Below are 18,738 nucleotides of genomic sequence, written 5' to 3'. Positions count from 1 at the left end.
CGAGCACCAGTCTCCGTCCATCCAGCTCCTCCACTTCCTGCCTCCTGGCCTGGCCTGGCTCCCCCTAAGAAGGGATCAATATTCCCCTCCCTGCACCTCCCTGACCCACCCAGAGCCCCCCTCACGGAAGTGCGGGGCGCCTGGGGTGCCTCTACCCACCCCCCCACCCCCCGCCCCCGGCTCTGACCAGACCTCTCTCCACTGGGTGCTGACGGGACGTGACGTGAGGCGGGGATTTGGGGGCCCGCCAGTTCTCCGCCAGCTACAGTGGCCTCTATTTCTTTATTTTCTTCACAGTTGTGTCCAAGGCTGTGGGGGTTCCCCCAAGGGCACTCTTTCCTGTGTGGGATACGCTGGGGGGCTGTGCTGGGGGCCGGGAGCCCCTCAGGAGCAGTGACTACTGCCCCAGCCCCACTGGACCAAACACTCTGTGACAGCGAGACCGGGTCCTTGTTCCCTTGTGTCCTGCCCCTCGTGCCTGCTCTGCCCTGCTCATCAGGAGAACGTGCGTCAGCTGCCCTTCCACCCCATGAGACAATCCGCAGGCCCCACTCTGTCCTCACCTTTCCACACTCAGCCGGTGGCCTTGCTTCTCATTTCACTGAGGACACCGAGGCCGTCCTCAGAGGAGGCCACACGCCATGCCCACGGCTCGTCCCTCCGGTTGCCCCAGTGGGCCCCTGTCCCTCTCATCTGCTCAAGGACACTGCTCCAGCCCTTGCCGGCGCTCTCTGGAACGCATTGGCCCCCCTCGGTGTAGCGATGCACTGGGATGACGCCCTTCTTCTCCTGAACTTCAGTGCCCTGTCCAGCTGTCCTCCCCACCGTCTCTCTACTTTCTTTTATAGAAAAATGCCACAGGATCGTCTCTAGGTACTGTTTCTACACCTCCTCCTCTGGAACCTGATCTAGATTTGCACCCCGCCCCCCCCCCCCCCCATATCGCTTTGCTCACGGTTGCCTGGGCCGCCACGATGCAGACCCAGGGTTCAGTTTCAGTCCCCAACGTACTTCCCCAACCACCAGCACTCGGTGCCACCCGCCTTCCCGAAGACCCTTCCCCTCGGCTGCTCTCCCGCCTCGGTTTGCAGACTCACGATTTGTAACGGAATTTCTGGGTGGCCTCTCTGCCTTGTGGCTTCATGTGTCTCCTCAAAGAAGTATCTCAGTCTCCCGCTTCCCTGTTAAGGAAAAAAAAAACACAATAAAAACCTGGAAATAAGATGAAAAGATGGTGACCTCGTGAGAGGCTTGTTCAACTCCGCTGAGCGGTGCACCTGTCCTCGCCCGACCCCCGGCCCCCACCCCACCCTCAGAGCTCACAGCACTGTGGACACACCCCATGGCTTGTCACCTCTGAGCTGCCCCTCTCGCTAGAATGTAAACTCCATGGAGAAAAGGTCTGCTTTGGAATCTGTTCTGTAGCCCAAACACTCATACAAAACGCACAAACATACTCGGTGAGTAGTGGGAGCTCAGTGAACATGGGCTCAATGCCTCAATGAGCTGCTGGTCGTGCAAATGCAGCTCCTAAAACACAGTCATTCACGATGTCCTTTGGAGAACGGTGTGCCCGTGTGTGTGGGTGAGACCGGCAGAGGGAGAGAGGCAGGGACAGAGATATCCAGAAATGCGGTGTCTCTTGTGTGCGGGGACATGTCACTAAAGCGTCTCAGTGGAAAAGTTGACTTTGAGCTGTCGAGGCTGCCCCAGGCTGCATTAGAGATTTCATGGGTCCAGGGCCATGGATTCTTGTCTCATAAAGAAAAAGTCACAATTCTATGACTGCCCCGGTACAGAGGCAACACCCCTCCAGGTTGGATTCTGACATTATTATATGTATTATCACATATACATTATTATTATGACTCTTTCTTTGTCGTTTAACAAAATTAAATGAAAACATTTCCCTGGACCCCAAAGGTATCTCAGAGCATGGGCTCCCTGCCTCCTTTGCCTGATGGAGAGGTCGCCCCGGGGGTGCTGGACCCCATAAGCAGGAGAAGAGCAGGACAGTCAGAGGTCCCGGTGTGGAGAACAGGGAGGAGGGGTCGGAGTGAGCCTTGCGGGTGGCAGCAAGGTGGGGGTGTTGGCGGGGGAACACGAAGAAGGCCGGGTTGGGGACCCCAGTCCTTCTCCATCCATAGGAGTCACCTATGGGGCGTTCTCACAGTGGAGCTCCCCTGAGAGGGCGGGGTTCGCGTACCCAGATGGCACACCACTCCCTGCCCGGTCAGACCTCAGCCCCTGCGAGTGGCCTCCCGGGCCTGATCTGGGACAGAGGAGGAGTGCTTCCTCCGGTGGCCGGGGACCGGATCCCAGGTTCCCTCCGTTACTGCCTGTGTCGGCTCTGAGCCCCAGCTGCCTCTCCGAAAACCGGGCACCATAGTGGTGCTTGTGGAGAGGACTGGCTGAGTCGGGACCTGCCACAGGCTCAGAGCCCTTCTTGGCGTGATGGGCACTGTCTCTGCATCTCTGATGCATCGCTAAGAAGCTAACATCTGGCCATGGAAGCATCGTGTGGGTGCCTGGTGTTGGGGGGATGGGGAGAGACATGTCTTGGGACTTTCGGTTTCTTTGCTGCACTGGATCCTAACCTCAACTAGACAGAGTGGTGTTCAGCAGGGGTGGGGTCCCCAGTGGAACTCCTGTAGCCATGCCTGGCCACTGGCCTCAGTGGGAACATGTCCAGACATGGGTCACTTCCTGGAGGACTGTCAGGACATCCGGCCCTCCTCCCAGACTGAGACCAGGGCCTGGTGTGGACCGTTCTGTAACCCCAGGGCTTCCTGTGATTGGGCTCAGTGCTCCCCAGACGGACAACCGATCCATGAGTGCCACCCCCTCTTGCCCCAGGAATCAGCCTTGCACCTCCTGGGGTCCCCGGTGGTGACGAGGGCACGTCGCTCCAGCAGACACCAGGCCAGTGGCTCCCCACATCTGGGTCTTCCTCCCGGCAGCATCTGCCACAAGGGATTGTGCACACGCTCCCAGGGACTTGAATCATCCGAGGTGTGCGGGGCCCCTCCCTCCAGGTGGCCATCGCCCCTCCCAGATCTCACCTGGAAGGAAGGACAACGGTTCCAGGTGGCTGTTCTGTAGCAGGTGTTTCCTGCCTTGTCTTCTCTCTGGGAGAAACAGATAAGAATCTTATTTAGATGCGGGAAAGCAAAGTCTCCTCCAGGGGCTGCTGGAAGAGGACTGTGAAGTTTGCAGTAGACCCCGGACCTTTGGAAGCCCCATCTGGGTGGGAAGCCGCAGGTGCACCGGGAGGACCCCTCGGACAGAGGCCCTGACGGTGCTGGGGGTCGGTAGAGCAGCCAGCACCCGGCCTGGTGATCGTGGGGACTGAGCCGTGCGTGTGTGCACACTGTCCCTGGGTGGGTGGGTACAAGTTGGTGTCAGTCTCTGGGGGGGCGGGGGGCGTGTTAGTGCAGTTTGCTGGGGGCGAGGGCTGCTCGGAGGTTCCTCGCATGACCCACATGTGGGGGAAGGTGGAAAGGGCTGGAGGGAATGCAGACTCCACTGAACCCCAGAGTCGGTCCCAGTCGGACCCAGGGGTGTACCTGGGGTCTGCTTCCCCAGGGCAGCTCTTCCTCATGGTCCCTGACCTCCCCGCCCCCACTGGCGGGAACGCTTCCCTCTGCCTGGCTTTGTGGGCAAGCCCAGGAGGAGCCCGGGTAACCACAGGGACGAGCGTTCCAGTCCTCAGGGTCTCACGGGCTCGTCTTGTGTCCTCAGGCGAAGATCTTCATATTTCGGGCCTCCATTAGCTGATGGATAAGGTGGATTAATTAATGCCTGATTCTCCACTGTAGCCTTGTTTACGGGCCGGCTATAAAGTGCGGAGCAGGTAACTCGCCAGTGCTGTATCCTTATACCCGCTGCCCTTACTTACACCTTCAGTATTGTTCTGCCGATTAAGGAAACATCCGGAGCACCAGAAGGGGTGAAACCGCCTGTCCAGGCTCACAGGGCTGTAGCTAAAACTGCTCAGACTCCCTGGGCCCCCAGCAGGGTTGCCCGCAGCTTGTCAGCAGGGACTGCATCCATCACTGTCCGGGAGCCCTTGATGGGGCAGATGAAAGGCTTAACATCAACACAGTGTCCTTGGCATATACTGAAGGTCAACTCCAGCTGATTATTATTTTATTTTAAGACTGGCTGATTTTGATTACTGATGAAGACACATCAGAGCCGGGACCTGATGGCATCGGGACCTTCCAAGGGTTTTGAAGTTCAGTGCGGCGGGGGCGTGGCTCATAGGCTCTCCACCGTCAGTGACTGATTAGTGTAGCCACAGAATTTCAGTGGCTGCTGTGGTCATGCTCACATTTTATACCCACGTATTAGTTCGCTTTCCTTTTTTCTTTTTTGTTATTTTTATTTTTTTTAATTAAAAAAATTTTTTTTTAACGTTTTATTTATTTTTGAGACCGGGAGAGACAGAGCATGAACAGGGGAGGGTCAGAGAGAGGGAGACACAGAATGTGAAGCAGGCTCCAGGCTCTGAGCTGTCAGCACAGAGCCCGGCGCGGGGCTCAAACTCACGGACCGTGAGATCATGACCTGAGCCGAAGTCGGCAGCTTAACCGACTGAGCCACCCAGGTGCCCCTCTTTTTCTTTTTTTAAAGTAAGCTCTAGGCCCAATGTAGGGCTTGAACTCAACCCTGAGATCAAGAATTGTGTGCTACACTGACTGAGCCAACCAGGTGTCCCCGCCCCCACTTTCCCTTTATTTTTCCTTAAAAAGAATTTTTTTTAATGATTTTTTTTGAGAGAGAGAGAGAAAGAGAGAGAGAAAGAGACAGAGTGTGAACAGGGGAGGGGCAGAGAGAGAGGGAGACAGAATCCACAGCAGGCTCCAGGCTCTGAGCTGTCGGCACAGAGCCTGACACAGGACTCGAACCCAGGAACCGTGAGATCATGATTGGAGCTGAAGTGGGATGCTTAACTGACTGAGCCACCCAGGTGCCCCCTCTTTTTTTTTTCTTTTTAAAGCCAATTCTCACTAGTTCCTTCCGTGAGGCTCTGGGTCTGTCACCCCTGCTTCCCTTGGCAGGTGTTGGTGAATGTGCATTTAACTGTGTTTAGGCTATGTTGTTACTTGTTTTCCGTGTGCACTTTGAACATACTGTTCTCTTGTTTTCTGACATCTAACTGTGTCGTCACGACAAATTCAGCGGACATTTGTCTATGATTTCTAGAGGCTTTTAGACTTTTCTCCTCACTATTAATGTTCTGCTTACAACTGAATACACGTTTGTGTAGGGTTGAGCAGGAGTGTGAGCATGGGTGAGTGTAACTGCAGGAATGTGTGCACCCAGGGACACGCCAGTGTAACTGTCCCTTGTTAGTTAACACACGGTAAGCATCATCGTACAAGAACACTTAGATATTTACCTCTGGTTTTGGTTGACTGTCGGCTAGTCAACAACTAGACATTCAATCGCCAAAATGGACATGCCAAAAATGAGCAAACATTTTATTGGAAAACAATTTTGTGGTGTATATTTCTGAATGCCAATATCATTAAAATAAATACACTGACACCTATTTCTACACTTTGGTCTCAGGTGCACTGAGGCCAAGAATGTATCTTTCACACATCTGCACAGCACAGCGCCTGCTGTGCAGAAGCTCCCAGTAAATATGCCGACAGACGGGATGAAAATGTGCACTTGGCCGTTTGGCACGTTGGCAGGCATTCCTGTTGTTGCCAACAGCCAGGAAGCATAGGACCTCTCTTGCAAAGTAGGCAGTTATTTCTGCAGGAAAGTGAAAAAACATTTGCAAAGAAAGTGAGACTTCAGGTCAGCAGCGGTGAGGCGGTGCCACACGCACGGTCAGCCCGGTCCTCCCCCGGGGCAGCCACGAGAGCGTCCGACGCCAACCCTCCACTTCTGTGCCCCAGCGAGGGTGTGCAAACTCTGGCGAAATCATGAGGCTGATGCTCTGGAAGTCTCTCCCCTTCCAGCAACTATACATAATCACAAACTCGTACAAGAAAACTTGCGTGTCTGGGCTGGCCAAAAAAAAAAGAGAGGGCCCCCTCTAATTCCCTAAATGAGAAGAATCACAGACTAGGGAGCAGCCCGCACAGCAGCCCCGGGGACGGGCTTGGGTCCGGTTCCGTGAGGGAAAGGATGCGAGGCAGAGGCCCAGGCAGGGTCAGAAGATGGGACCAGAAACCCACGGGAAGGCAGGACTGCGGAGGACGGACGACGTGGTGCAGAAACTCTGTCCAGCAGCATCGGGAGAAGAGAAGGAAGCTGAGCTCCACGAGGCTGGGGCTGAGGAGGACTACGTTCCCGCCTGAGAACGCGGATCCTTCTCGCACCAGTGGAGCCTTCGGGGGCCCTCCCAGGCTGAGTAATTCACACAAACGTGGCCCTGGGCAAGGGACCGTGCTCAGGTAACAGGAAGAGGCCACCTAAAGGCTCAGGTGGAGCACAGCCTGGGCCCAGGCCCCACCTGCCGGGAGACCAGATGTCCCGGGAGTGGACGTCAGGGTTTTGTTATTTCATTTCATTTCATTTCATTTCATTTCATTTCATTTCATTTGAATTTTACTTTATTTTTGAGGATTTTGCTAACGTTTATTTTTGAGAGAGAGAAAGAGAGAGAGGGAGGGAGGCAGACAGAGAATCCAAAGCAGGCTGCACGCTGTCAGTGCAAAGCCCCGCGTGGGGCTCGAACCCACAAACCATGAGATCATGACCTGGGCTGAAGTCGGATGTACCACCGACTGAGCCACCCAGCCGCCCTCGGAGGTCACGGATTTTAAAGGCAAGGCTATTTGTGTATGGAAAGAATGACAAGGCACAAGATGATGATTCTTTTTTTTTTTTTTTTTTTTCAACATTTTTAATTAATTAATTTATTTTTTTGGGACAGAGAGAGACAGAGCATGAACGGGGGAGGGGCAGAGAGAGAGGGAGACACAGAATCGGAAACAGGCTCCAGGCTCCGAGCCATCAGCCCAGAGCCTGACGCGGGGCTCGAACTCACGGACCGCGAGATCATGACCTGGCTGAAGTCGGACGCTTAACCGACTGCGCCACCCAGGCGCCCCAAGATGATGATTCTTAAGCACGGTGTCTCCAGGTAAGAGGAAGGATTTTGAGAAAGAGCCCAACGGACACCCACAGCCAAACCTCAGGAGACGGCACGCAGGTTACACGAAAAGGGACCCCCACGAAGCACTCATACAGCACGGCTGGAGGAGCACAGAGAAGCAGGAGACGACCCGGAGACGCTTTCACTGCAGGATGTTTGCAAGACGTGTGACGCCACTCTCGATCCAAGGTCCTTGGAGGCGGAGGAGGCACCAAGGCCTCGAGAGGAGGGCCCGGCGGCGGGCGTTCCGCTGGCATCTCTGCCAGGGACGAGCTGCGAGGCCGTGCGGCTGCACGAATTCTCTGAGCCTCAGCTTTGCCGCGGGCGACACGGGGACAGTCCCGGTGCTCACCTGCCAGGGCTGCCATGAAGATCAGGAGAGCCTGTGCCCCGCTGCACAGAGGGACTCACACACACTGCCTCCAGGGGAGCAGTTTGGATTCCGGGCCTGCCCGCCAGCAGCCAGCAGGTGTCCCCACAGGGCAGGGCCTCAGGGAAGGAGACTTGGCAGTGGCAGGAGCCACGATCCCCCTGCTGAGCGCCTACTGAAGCAGCTGCCCTTTCCCAAGGCCGACCTGCCTCCCTGGGGCCTGTGAAAGGGGAATGGCTGCATAGAGTGCCCACGGGAAGAGCTCACAGCTCGGCGGGAGAAGGGCTGGGCCGGCGCGGCAAGCCCAAGCTCCAGCTTGTGCCCGTGTGCCCCCAGGGTCCCCAGGGCCCTCTCTTCCTGCCTCCACGTGCCCTTCAGCTGCGCCTGGCTGGGGCACGGAGAAGACCTCCTCCAGGCAGCAGCCCTCCTGCACCGGGCCCAGCAAGGAGGGCGCACGCTCTTTCCTCCTCCAGGGAGTCCGCACAGGGAACACACGCCCGCGGGCCACTCGGCGGGCGCCCGGGGCTGGCCCAGGCACGTGTGCGGCCCCTCCGTCATTGCTTTGCTGTGAGCTGAGTGCCCAGTTCTCCCCCGGTGAGGTGGGGGTGGGGAAGGAGGGGGAGCAGAGCCGCCCCACCACTCACCCTTGCCTCCCGGCCCCTTTCCACGCCGGGGGTGTCACCTGGCCGCAGGCAGCGTGGGACAGGCTGCTCGCTCCTGCCATCTAGGAGATCCCAGCCACCTCACAGCTGTCCAAAACCCCTTCCTCCCATGAGGTCAGGGGTGGCCCTTGTCCCGAGGGCCACTGTGGGAGGCCAGCCGGGCACGGCACACAGACGGCTTCGTTAAAGGGAGCGTGTGGCTGTGCCTGGCTGAGGTGGCTTCTCTGTGGTCACCCTGCAGCCCGCCAGGGGAGATCACCATCCTCCCTGCTTTCAGAGGAGTCTCATGGGCCCAGATGTCCACCTCAGCTGCTCGGTGGCTATTGTAAGAAACAATACTCCTGGCCTGCTTACCCAGGCCCTCGGCTGGGTGCTTCAGTCACAGTCCCAGAGCACTGGCAGGGCCGGGAGGAGCCCAAGTGGACTGAGCAGAGCAGGCAGGGGGACGACTCATGGCCCCGCTTCAAGGTCTAGGCTGGCAAGACCAATGCAGACAAAGAGTCTGGCCTTTGGAGTGGCGGTGAGCAGGACAGGGGCGCCAACCTGTCTGTTCCGCGTGGGGGCGGGTTGAGTACAGAGGGGATATGAGATTGGACAGGCAGGTGGGGGTGGGGGCGGATCTGAAGCCCCTGGAGCTAGTGTTGGGGGCTACGGGGGCCAAGGCCCTCCGATGGCGCTCCTCGCTGGAGAAGGCGCTGGTGGCACTGGGCTCACAGGCAGGACCTGCGGCCAGATTCATCCCCCTGCCCCTCGGTGCGAGGCGCCGGCTGGACAGTGCTGTGGCTCCGGAAGCAGGGTCCGTGGGAGAACACGAGGGTGGCCGGGGGCAGGCGGAAGGGGGCTGGCAGCACTGCCGGCCCGACGGCGCGGTGACGTGACTAGTTGATGGCCCGGAAGGTGAGGAGGGGGCGGGTGGAGGGCACGAACACGAACTGGTAGGTCATCTTTAAGTCCTCCTGCCTGAGCGTCTCCACCAGGAAGCTTTTCAGCACCTAGGACAGAGGCACGGGTTCCACCTGGCCAAATGGTCAACCCCGGTGTCCTGGTCCACCTTCCCTCGCCTTTCTGGACCCTGCCTTTCGGGTCAGGCGCAGGCGCAGCGGAGGAGAAGGAGAGGCCGGTGGTCCCCGAGCAGGCCACCCGGCACCCCCAGGCCCCGCCCACCCGCAGGCCACGCCCTGCCCGGTCGCATCCCGTTCCGCCCCCGGGCCACCCGGGCCCCCTCACGTGGTGCAGCAACAGCAGCATCTCTGTCTCTGCCAGGCGCCGCCCCAGGCACTGGCGCAGACCAAAGCCGAAGCCCAGGTGTGGGTATCTGGTGCCAGAGCCCCTGTTGTCCAGCCAGCGCTGGGGATGGTAGCACTCGGGCCTCTCGAACACAGAGGGGTTTCGACCCAGGGAGTAGAGCTGCACCTTGACCAGTGTCTGCGGAGAGGTGGGGAGGGGCGGGGTCGGAGGCCCCAGGAGTGAGAAGGTCAGGCGGGCTCGGCGTCTGCCGGAGGGGCTGCGGGGCCTCACTCACCCCTGCCGGGATGTGGTAGTTCTGCAGCACCACGTCCGAGGCCACCTTGCGGTCCACAGACATCCCCACGGGGTACAGCCTGCGGATGGGGGGCACCCGACAGGGTCCTCAGCTGTCCCTGGGACCCTCGCTTCCCTTCGGCCACCTTCCTATCCCAGGATGCGCCGGCCTGGGGGAGCTGCCAGCCCCCCTCCCGGGTCGCCTCTGGCACCGGGAAGCCTAGATCACGAGGAGCTGCTTCCTTGCACCTCCTGAGTCAGACAAAGTTCCCTGAGCCTGAGCAGCCCCCGGACACGGCGGACACGGCCGAGGACGGTGCCCGGGGCATTGAAGTGGGATCCCAGGGGGAGAAGAGCCCCTAACCCTTTCGGGAGAACAGGACGAGGTACAGGGTGGCATCTTGGGCGAAGCCGCTTCTCAGCCCCAGGACCTGGCCGCAGGCTCCCAGCACTGCTGTCCAGACACTGGGGCCAGGACAGAGGCGGCAGCCGGGGCCCGCCACACCCACCTCAAGGTCTCCTTGAGGGCCGCCCGCAGCAGGGGCAGCTCCGAGGTTGCGCTCTGGGGATCCTGCGAGATCCTGGCCTCGGCCCCCAGGCTCTCCTGGCGTAGGGCCCGCTGCACTTCAGGGTTTCGAGCCAGCTCAAAGAGAGTCATCAACAGGGGGTAGGCCGTCTGCAGGAGCCACGGGTGCAGGGCTCAGACCTCGGCCCAGGCCACGCACCTCAGCTCCCGGGGCCTCTCCACCCCGGAAGACGGTCCTCCCTCGGGGGTGGGTCGCCTCAGATCCGCGGTGACGTGGACGCCCGGAGGAGGACTCGTCCCAGGGATCTGGGACCTCAGGATCTAAAACCTAACACCTGACTCCCTCAGGGAAGGTGTGCCCAGGCTCAGTAAAGAATCAGGCCTTCTCCAGCCCCTTCGAGGCCTGGTTCTCACCCTCCTCTGGGGTCCTTCCTCTCAGGGCTGTGTATGGGGGGGTGTTCTACTGCCCCAAACCGTTGGCACCCGGTAGGATTGTCGCCCGGACACCCGCAGGCAGGTCAGCCCAGACCTTGTGGTCGGAACATGGACGGCCCGCCCCGGCCCCTGAGTCGGCTGCCAATTTGGGGAGTTTCTCCACCGCAGGCCTGTGCCTCTTCTCGGAGCCCCGGGTGCCCGGCCCAGAGCAGGACATCACAGATGCTGGTGCGTGAACCTGGGGTGGAGGGCCAGGAGGCTCTGGCTGCACTCCACACCCTGCGGCCTGCCCCCACCCCCAGGCTGCATGCCATCTGCTCTCTCTCGCACAAGCTGGAGCCCTGTGCGCCCCTTTCTGTCATCCGCCCGTCACCTCCAAAGCATCTCTGACCTGGGGCCAAATGGACTCTGTGCCTGGGAAGGGTTCCTGGTGCAGGCAGCCCTCCAGCTGCATCGCGGCCCTTCCCCTCTTCCCAGGACCCAGGCGACTGAATGGTGTCTGTGCTGCTCATGTCTCTGGGCTCGTCCACCCTGCACTGGGCCTAGAGTGTGGCATCCCACTCGGGGAACTGCAGACCCCTTCCCTTGAGGGTCGGTTCCCGGGCCCCCCACCCTAGGTCAGAGCCTTCTGTCAGCTCAGAACAGGAGCCTGCAGGAGACACGGGCACGGGGGCACGCAGCCTGGGGTCAGGAGGCTCCACGGCCTCGGGCAGGGCTGGTTGCTGTCCTGACCGTGTCCACGCTCCCGGTGGTGAGCTCGATGGAGTTGGCCCGGATGGCCTCGAGGCTCAGGTCCGCGTGCGTCAGCAGCTCCCCCACGATGCCGCTGTAGTGCTCCGGGCGGCTGAGGGCCAGCTCCTGGTAGATTTTCTGGATGGCATTGTTGGCTGTGGGGCACGGAGAGACAGGGGCCGGGGCACTTCTCCTCACGCCCCTGCCCGTCAGCCCGCCTGCCCCGTGCCAACTGCTCAGGACCGGCCCGGCCCGGACTCACCGCCAAGCCTCTCGGGGCCACAAAGGCCCCCGAGGTGACCTCAGCCCTCCCCCAGCCTGTGGTGACAGGAAACCGGGGACCCTGGTGTCCCTGGCATTCAACGCTTGCCCGGTCTCTGGCCCTCACCATACTGGAAGATGTAGTCCCAGGACTCAAAGTGCTCCTTCCACAGCTGGGTGCTTGTCCAGCGTGATAGGACCCTGGGCATGAACATGAGCTGCGCGGTAGACTTTAACATGGCCTTCAAAGCCCGGAGAAAGTTCAGGCTGGCAGGACTTGGGCTGTGGCCAAGGAGGCCCAGCCGCTCTCCGAAAAGGGCTAGATTGCTGGCTGTGGACAGGGAACGGTTGCTGAGCCCAGGGTGGCCGACAGCGTCACGGGGGCCTCAGCCCCGTCCCCGGCCGGTCCCGGCTTCCCCGAGCCCTGACCCCCCTTCCCTCCCACCCTGACCCCGCGGACCTTCTATGGTGTAGTAGAGGATGCTGGGCTGGATGTCCACGGTCAGACTCCCCCGGGCATTCTGCAGCACTCGCGACTTCAGGGCCTTCGAGAAATCCCTTGCCACCCAGTCCACCATGGGCACGTACTTCTGGACGGCCTGAGGCGACAGCACGTCTGGGTTCAGCTTCAGTCGGTTCATGCGCCATTCGGGCCCGTTTCTGTAGAGCAGAGAGAGGCGCTTCAGGGGAGCCCGAGTCAGCAGCCTGGGGCCAGCCCTGGACCCATCTTCCTCGTCTCCAAGGGGAAGGGGCGAGGCAGGGAGCGGCCCGCTGGTCCCAGGGGGCAGGCCGCCTGCCTGGGGGCGTGAGCGCCAGCCCTTTCCCTCAGGGAGGCCTTGTGTGCTGGGCCCAGGGTGCCCCCGTGGAAGGTGGGGCTGAGCCCAGAACTTCTGCCTGGCAGCGCCGCCTGGGTTCGTGGAGTTTGTTCACGCACACCGGCGGGCCCCTTGGCTGGCACGTCAGCAGCTGTCCGGGCTCTCCCTGTCCCTGAAGGCAGGGGAGAGGTGGGCCAGCCAGCTCCAGAGTGAGGGGCCCCCGCAACCTTCTCCTTCCAACCCTCCCTGCTCTGAGAATGATGCTTCTGGGCCGGTCCCACGTGCCCTGTCCACCCAAGAGGATACACACACACACACGCGCGCGCGCGTGCGCGCACACGTACACACACGTGCTCACACACACACCCACCTACAGCTTAGCTCCTGGGCAAAGGTGCCTTCTTGCCCCGTCCCCCTTCTCCCCAACCCCCCCTCCCCAGCCCCGGCCTCTCTCCTCCTCAGCCACCTGGGCTCTAGTCAATGCCAGTGGGTCCTCAGGCCCCAGCACATGCTGACACGTTCCCGAGCCCCTAGCCCCGACTGTCCTCCCCGCTGTCCTGGGCTTCCCACCCTGACCTGTAGGAAGGGAGAAGCCCACCCCGCACGGGGAGTCCGCGGAGGCCTGTGCAGCCTGGGGGCTCCCTGATGGCAGCGATCATCCGTCCTCCTCTCTGAGGCCGTGGCCCCGCTGCCCCTCCTCAGCCCCAGGACACATATGATCCCCAAGGGGTGGGCACCCAGCGGGAGCCGGCGGCCGCTCTCCCGTCCCAAACTGGACGGGCCTTGGGCAGGCCCGCTTGCCATCAGCCCTGCCCCGCCCCTCCCCGCCCCTGCCCGCCCAGACTCCCTCTCACAGCAAGAACACGCCACATTTGTGCCCTCGATGCTGTCGGTAGGCCAGCCAGGGGTCCAGGGGCGGCCGCCACGGTTGATGGCCGTCCACTTGCTGTAGCCTCTGCACATCCTCGGGCAGCATCAGGAGCACCATGCGTGTCCCTCCCACGTCATACCTGCGGGACGAAGCTCAGAGCCCTGCTGGGGGACCCGTGCCTCCCCCCAGGCCTCCCTGTGCGGGACCAAGGCGGCCCGTCTCCCACGGGCCTGTCCCTTCCCCCGGACTGGGCCTCTCCCGGAGTGGGCAGTCCCTCCCGCGGTCTGACCCAAGCCTCTCCTGCTCTGCTGTCCGCGCTCTGCCCTCTCAGCCGCGGCCAGGGAGTGCTCCCTCCTCCCCAAGAGCCGCAGTCTCCAGGTGCCAGGCCCAGACCCCCCGCTGCTCGGCACCCACCCCGCCTCCCGGGGGACGCAGAGCACAGGCGGCAGTGCGCCCGGCCCGGACTCCCCAGCCGCTAGGGAGAGCCGCACAGGTGCTGTGGCTGAGGTGGGCGGGGAGGCCTTTACCTGAAAATGGGCCCCAGCTCCTGGAAGAGCTGGTGCACCTCCAGGTGAAGGTTCTCCAGGCGCCGCTCCTTCCAGATCTGCAGCAACCTCGTCCACTTGTTGCCGGGACAGCGCGGTATGGCTTCGAAGGGCAGCACCGCCTTGGGGGCCGGAGCGGCTCCGGCGCCCGGTGCGCGTGCCCTGCCCGGGGACGGCCAGGGCCCTGCCAGCCACACTCGTGCCTTTGCCCCGAATGCCATCCTGCTGCTCCCTCCGCCCCCCCGTCAGCGCAATTCTTTTATCTTGCTGGAGGCCTGGGCCTGCGGCCTGATCGCGTCATGGGACAAGTTGTCCCTGGACCAGGCCAGGAGACCCGGAGCGGGGGTCAGGGCTGGAGGCCTCCAGAAGAGACGGATGGGCACCTTGTGCCACGATTTCGCAAGGCCTGCTGGCTGCTGGATGTGGAGAGCAGGGCAGGGTCTGGATCGGGGGCTGAGTGGGGCTGGCCGGGTGGTGAGCACTTCCCTCCTCCCCGGTGGGGGAAGGCAGCAAGATGGATGGGGCCCCTTATCTAATCAAGAGACGCAGGGGCCTGCGCTGTTCTCCTCTCCTTTCTACAAGGACCAGAGCAGGAAGCAGTGGGCAGCCATGAGTCCCACAAACGTACGTGCCTTCTGTCCGCTCTTCCCAAATCACAGGCTGGGTGCAGGGAACGCCCACGTGAGCCGACAAGGGTGCCGGCCCGTGAGGGCTTTCAGGGCACTTAGGGGACTCCAGCGACCCAACTGTGGGTGGCACCGATGTGGCTGGCACCCCGTCTGGCTGGCTCTGCTGCCTCAGCTCTGGCGCAGCGAATGCCCAGGACACGAGCAAGCCACTCCTCAGGCGGGGAAATGAGGCACCGCTTGCCGGGCCCCGTGTGGCCCCCCGCAGGGGCGGCGCTCAGTGCCCAGGCCCTCCTTTCTCACCCGGAAGCCTGCGCTCAGGGGTGCGGACCCAGAGCTCAGGCCAGTGGCGGGAGGATCCAGTCCACAATGGGGGCTGTGGGCGTGGGCTCCCACCCTCTGGAGGGTGGATCCCGGGTTTGGGGTCCCAGGGCACCTCACCCACGTCAGGCGGGGTTCCCCCGAGGTGGCTCTGGCCATCATCGTTCCCATTTTCAGATGAGGGGACACAAGCCCTGGGTTCCTGCCACCCCCACGGCCCCCACTGTGTCACAGGGGCCCCGCGGCCCTGGCTCCTGCTGGGCCCCCAGCCCTGACCGTGATTTGGGGAGGGGGCGATGGGGTAGCCGCAGCTGGGGCTCTGGAGGCAGCATGGAGGCTGCGTGCGGGTGTCGGTGGGAAGGGCCAAGATCCGAGTGTCTTCAACGTTACTTCAGTGGGATCCTGTCCCTGCTCCAGTCATTGCCCCGGGGAGTCTTCGGCGGGGCGAGGAGTCACGACTGCCCTGGCCCCTTCAGCAAGCTGCCACGTGCGCGTGCCTCAGCCCCGAACGGTGGACAAGCCTTGCTTAGGCAGAGACGCAGGCTGAAGCCACAGCGGCCCAGGCCAAGCCGGCCCCGCCTGCTGCCGACCCTCCACCCCCAGCGGCGGCCCAGGCGGCGGAAGTCGTGGGCGCCCTCTGGAGGCCCGCGGGCCAACTGCAGCCGCGCCTCGGGCCCCGCCCCCAGCGGGGACTGTCCCCGCCCCCGTCGTCTGCCCACCGCGGGTCCAGGCGGCCCCTCTTCTGGAAGCGCCGCGCTTAAGGGGCCCTGGGATCCAGCGGCTTCCACGCACGTATTTCCACTGCATTACGCTGCCAACAAGAGTGTGGGCGCTAGGAAAAGCCGGCGGAAGTGGGGACCGCCGGCCAAGGCCCAGTCCGGGAGCACGGTCTCTGAGGCGGTGCGGTCCCACCGCTGAATTTGCAGGGTTGGAAACGAGTGCGTGCACCCGTCCTTCCGCGCTGTAGTGAGCAGGAGCCGCCACGGGACGTGGCGCAGGAGAAGCGCGTCACCGGGCTTCCCAACGCGAGTGGGGAGCGCTGTCCCAGGGCCCACGTGGGAAGGACGCGCGACCGTGGAGGGTCAGGTGACAGGACGGCACTGAGGGACAAGAGACACGTCTCAGAAGCTCACAACAGCACGACACACTTTGCCTGGTTTCCAGCACGGCTGAAGTGCAGACAGTGCAATGCACCAAATAACGGCCGTTTACCAGCAGGCCCCAAGGCCTGGGAGAGACAGGGACTGAGCGATGGGGCCTGGTGTTGGGGGACAGGAAGACGGGTGCCCTGGGGATGTGCAGCTAGACGTGCGTTGCTACTTGTTTGTGTTCTAGGGCTTTCCTTCCCTGTCGTCCCTCCCCATGTCTCATATCATCCCAGAAAAAGGAAGCTTTGTGAGCAGAAATAGCCCGGTCTCCCCGCCCCTGCCCCTCGAGGCCTTGGGAAGCCCTGTGGTTCTGCCTGCCAGTTCCGCCCAGGCCCCCATTCCCTCCATTTCTGGCGGTTTGCTTCCTTCTGTATCAGACTGTTCCTTTCTGTTTCCAGATATTCCAGTCTCTGTATTTCCCATCTCCTTTTATCTGTGAGTTTCATTAATCTGCTCAGCTTTGTGAACATTAGTGAAGGGAAACTCACTAAAGTGGTCTCCAGAAGCCAGAGGGGGATACGGATGGGGAGCCCCCTCCAAGTCAGCCTCTAGCCTCCGAGGGAGTCATCACCTCCGCACCCAGCAGAGAAAGGTGGCCACTGTCTCTGAGAAATCCACCACCCCTGCAACTCAGCTGCTAGAAACCTCATCACCCTGCACCCCTGCTGGTCTCCAGTGGACTTTCCTTCAGAACAGCCCCCCCAAATCCTTCCTTGTTTGCTATGAAAGAAGGTTCCTCCCCTTTGTGGGATCGCCTCCAGTTCTGCTGCAGCTTAGCTGTCCTGAGTGGCCATCCTCTGAATACACCCATTTTGCTGGTAAAGTTAACTGCTTGGCGGTTAATGGCTGAAATTCCGGTGTCTTACTCTTCATCTACGTGTAATATGGTGTTTCTTTATCCATCACGTTTCTACACTCAACTGTTAGATTTCTCACTCCTAGGAGTTCTCTTCGGATTTTTTTTTTCTTTCCGTGAAATCCCCCTAATATTTCTAAAAAATATTAAAGTTTATTTTGAGAGAGAGAGAGAGACAGAGAGAGAGAGCGCGCACGTACAAGGGGGTAGGGGAAGACAGAGGGAGAGACAGAACCCCAAGCAGGCTCCACGCCATCAGTGCAGAGCCGGATGTGGGGCTTGAACTCAGGGAGCGTGAGATCATGACCTGAGCTGAAACCAAGAGTCAGACGCTTAAGCAACCAAGCCACCCAGGTGTCCCTTTTGTGTATTGTAAATTTTAATATTTTAGCAGGAATTTATGAGGTAATAACTGGAAAGGTTCTATGAATTCTGAGTTTTAAGTGTTTACTTTAGGTAAATTAAATTATTGAAAAACTTTTACTAAATATTCAAATTTCCTTCTATTTCAGAATTTTAAAAACATCATAATAAGTGAATGGTGATGATCTATGGCTATTACCGTTCATTCTCGAATTATAGCGATAGACATCGTTGCGTAAGATTGAACCATTCTTACATTTCTGGGGAAAACTGTACTTGCGCGGAACCTATCGCTACTTCATTCACTTGGGTTTAGCAGCTAATGGTATTTTTGGTTCACCATTCGTTGGCCTCCAACTTTCTTGGACCATTTTTGTCTCGTGGTCCTATCCATCCCGTAAAGGGAATGAGCTGGTAGGCGCTATCTAAGTGCTTGGGACAGAATGACATTTGAGACAGACGGACATGCTTGTTCGAAGCGCAGAGGCCTCAGAGGGCCTGTGGGTTCAGGGATGTGCCAGCAGCTCCGTGGGCATCAGGGGAGGCGGCCCCGGCCGTGTCCGCAGCGCAAGATCTGGACTCCACACTCCCCAGCTGCTCCCGTGAGCCTCTGTGTGACCCATGGCGTCCGGCCACCGGAGGACGGGGACTGGCAGCTTGTGGCGCTTCAGAGACTCGTTCCCCTTGGAAGAGCACTGCCTAGACTCCACGGGGACCCTCGACGTCGCCTTCGTGTGTGTTTGCAGGGCCTACGCACAGGCGCTGGATTTTCCACGCAGGCGCATCTGGGCGTGTATACATTTGCCAGCGGGACAGCGGGGGCATTGACGCACCGGCCCCCAGGCGCAGGCGCACTCAGCGGGGGGACCTGCGGGCCCAGGGGCTCTCCGCAGAGCGCGCCTCCCTGTGACCACACAGTCTGGGCGCGGACCTCTGCACGCCCTTCACGTGAACAAGAAACGACACCCGTCCCCCTCGTTGCAGCCACCGTGCTTGGGGGCTCCGTGTCGCCTACACCACACGCGTTCTGGGGCCCGGCGGCCCCCCGCAGCAGAGCCATTTGGTGACCACCCGTCCCCTCCCCGTGAGGTGAGCCCTCACCTCTTGCCCGTGCCCGTGGACCCCTTCCCCTCGTGCTCCGCCTCCGATCACGGCCAATACACGGCTCTGCGCCTGCACGGGGTCGCCACCGCCTGGCCCTGGGCCGGTCACTTTGCTCCGCCCTCCTCCTTTAGCCGGCGGGTGTCCACGGGGCATTACTCAGCCGCTCTCCCGAGACCACCCGCACTTCGCTTGGCCCGAGGCCTGGGGGATTAGCTCCCACCCACGTGTCACCCGGCCACCCGCGCGCGGCCCTCCCTCCTCTAGGGGGAGGGCTCCCGGGGAAACCCACCAGCAGGCGCTTCCGGGTCTCAGCCACCACCCCGCCTGTTCCCGCCTCTTCAGGCCTCCCATCCGGGGCTCCGACGCCCTCGTGTTTACCTTCTGACCCTGGCACCTGTGTTGACCCTGGATCTCTTTTTCTGAGCAACCTGTGCATCGCCTCCCTTCCTCACTCGCCCAGAC

General features: G+C 61.0%; 1 protein-coding gene across 1 annotated transcript; it reads right to left on the bottom strand.

Moving 5' to 3' along the window:
* Window positions 1–7,121: 7,121 nt before the first annotated feature.
* Window positions 7,122–14,079, bottom strand: LOC131494554 (cytochrome P450 11B1, mitochondrial-like). The gene is made up of 9 exons (XM_058698968.1): window positions 13,841–14,079; window positions 13,297–13,452; window positions 12,088–12,287; window positions 11,755–11,958; window positions 11,367–11,521; window positions 10,183–10,349; window positions 9,675–9,753; window positions 9,380–9,577; window positions 7,122–9,144 (listed from the first exon to the last, which is right to left on the bottom strand). Exons 1-9 carry the CDS (start codon window positions 14,077–14,079, stop codon window positions 9,031–9,033), a joined length of 1,512 nt encoding a protein of 503 aa, XP_058554951.1. The 3' UTR covers window positions 7,122–9,030.
* Window positions 14,080–18,738: the final 4,659 nt, after the last annotated feature.

This window comes from Neofelis nebulosa, chromosome 14, assembly GCF_028018385.1.
Source record: "Neofelis nebulosa isolate mNeoNeb1 chromosome 14, mNeoNeb1.pri, whole genome shotgun sequence".
NCBI lineage: Eukaryota > Metazoa > Chordata > Mammalia > Carnivora > Felidae > Neofelis > Neofelis nebulosa.
This window is presented reverse-complemented; position numbering and strand designations above follow the sequence as displayed.

Excerpts from the sequence above, each read along its gene's own strand:
- LOC131494554 (XM_058698968.1), bottom strand. The coding sequence starts at position 14,079 with ATGGCATTCGGGGCAAAGGCACGAGTGTGGCTGGCAGGGCCCTGGCCG. Across the intron at positions 13,453-13,840 it reads GAGCTGGGGCCCATTTTCAG|GTATGACGTGGGAGGGACAC; the intron begins GTAAAGGCCTCC and ends TTCGTCCCGCAG. Across the intron at positions 9,754-10,182 it reads GCCCTCAAGGAGACCTTGAG|GCTGTACCCCGTGGGGATGT; the intron begins GTGGGTGTGGCG and ends CCCCATCCGCAG.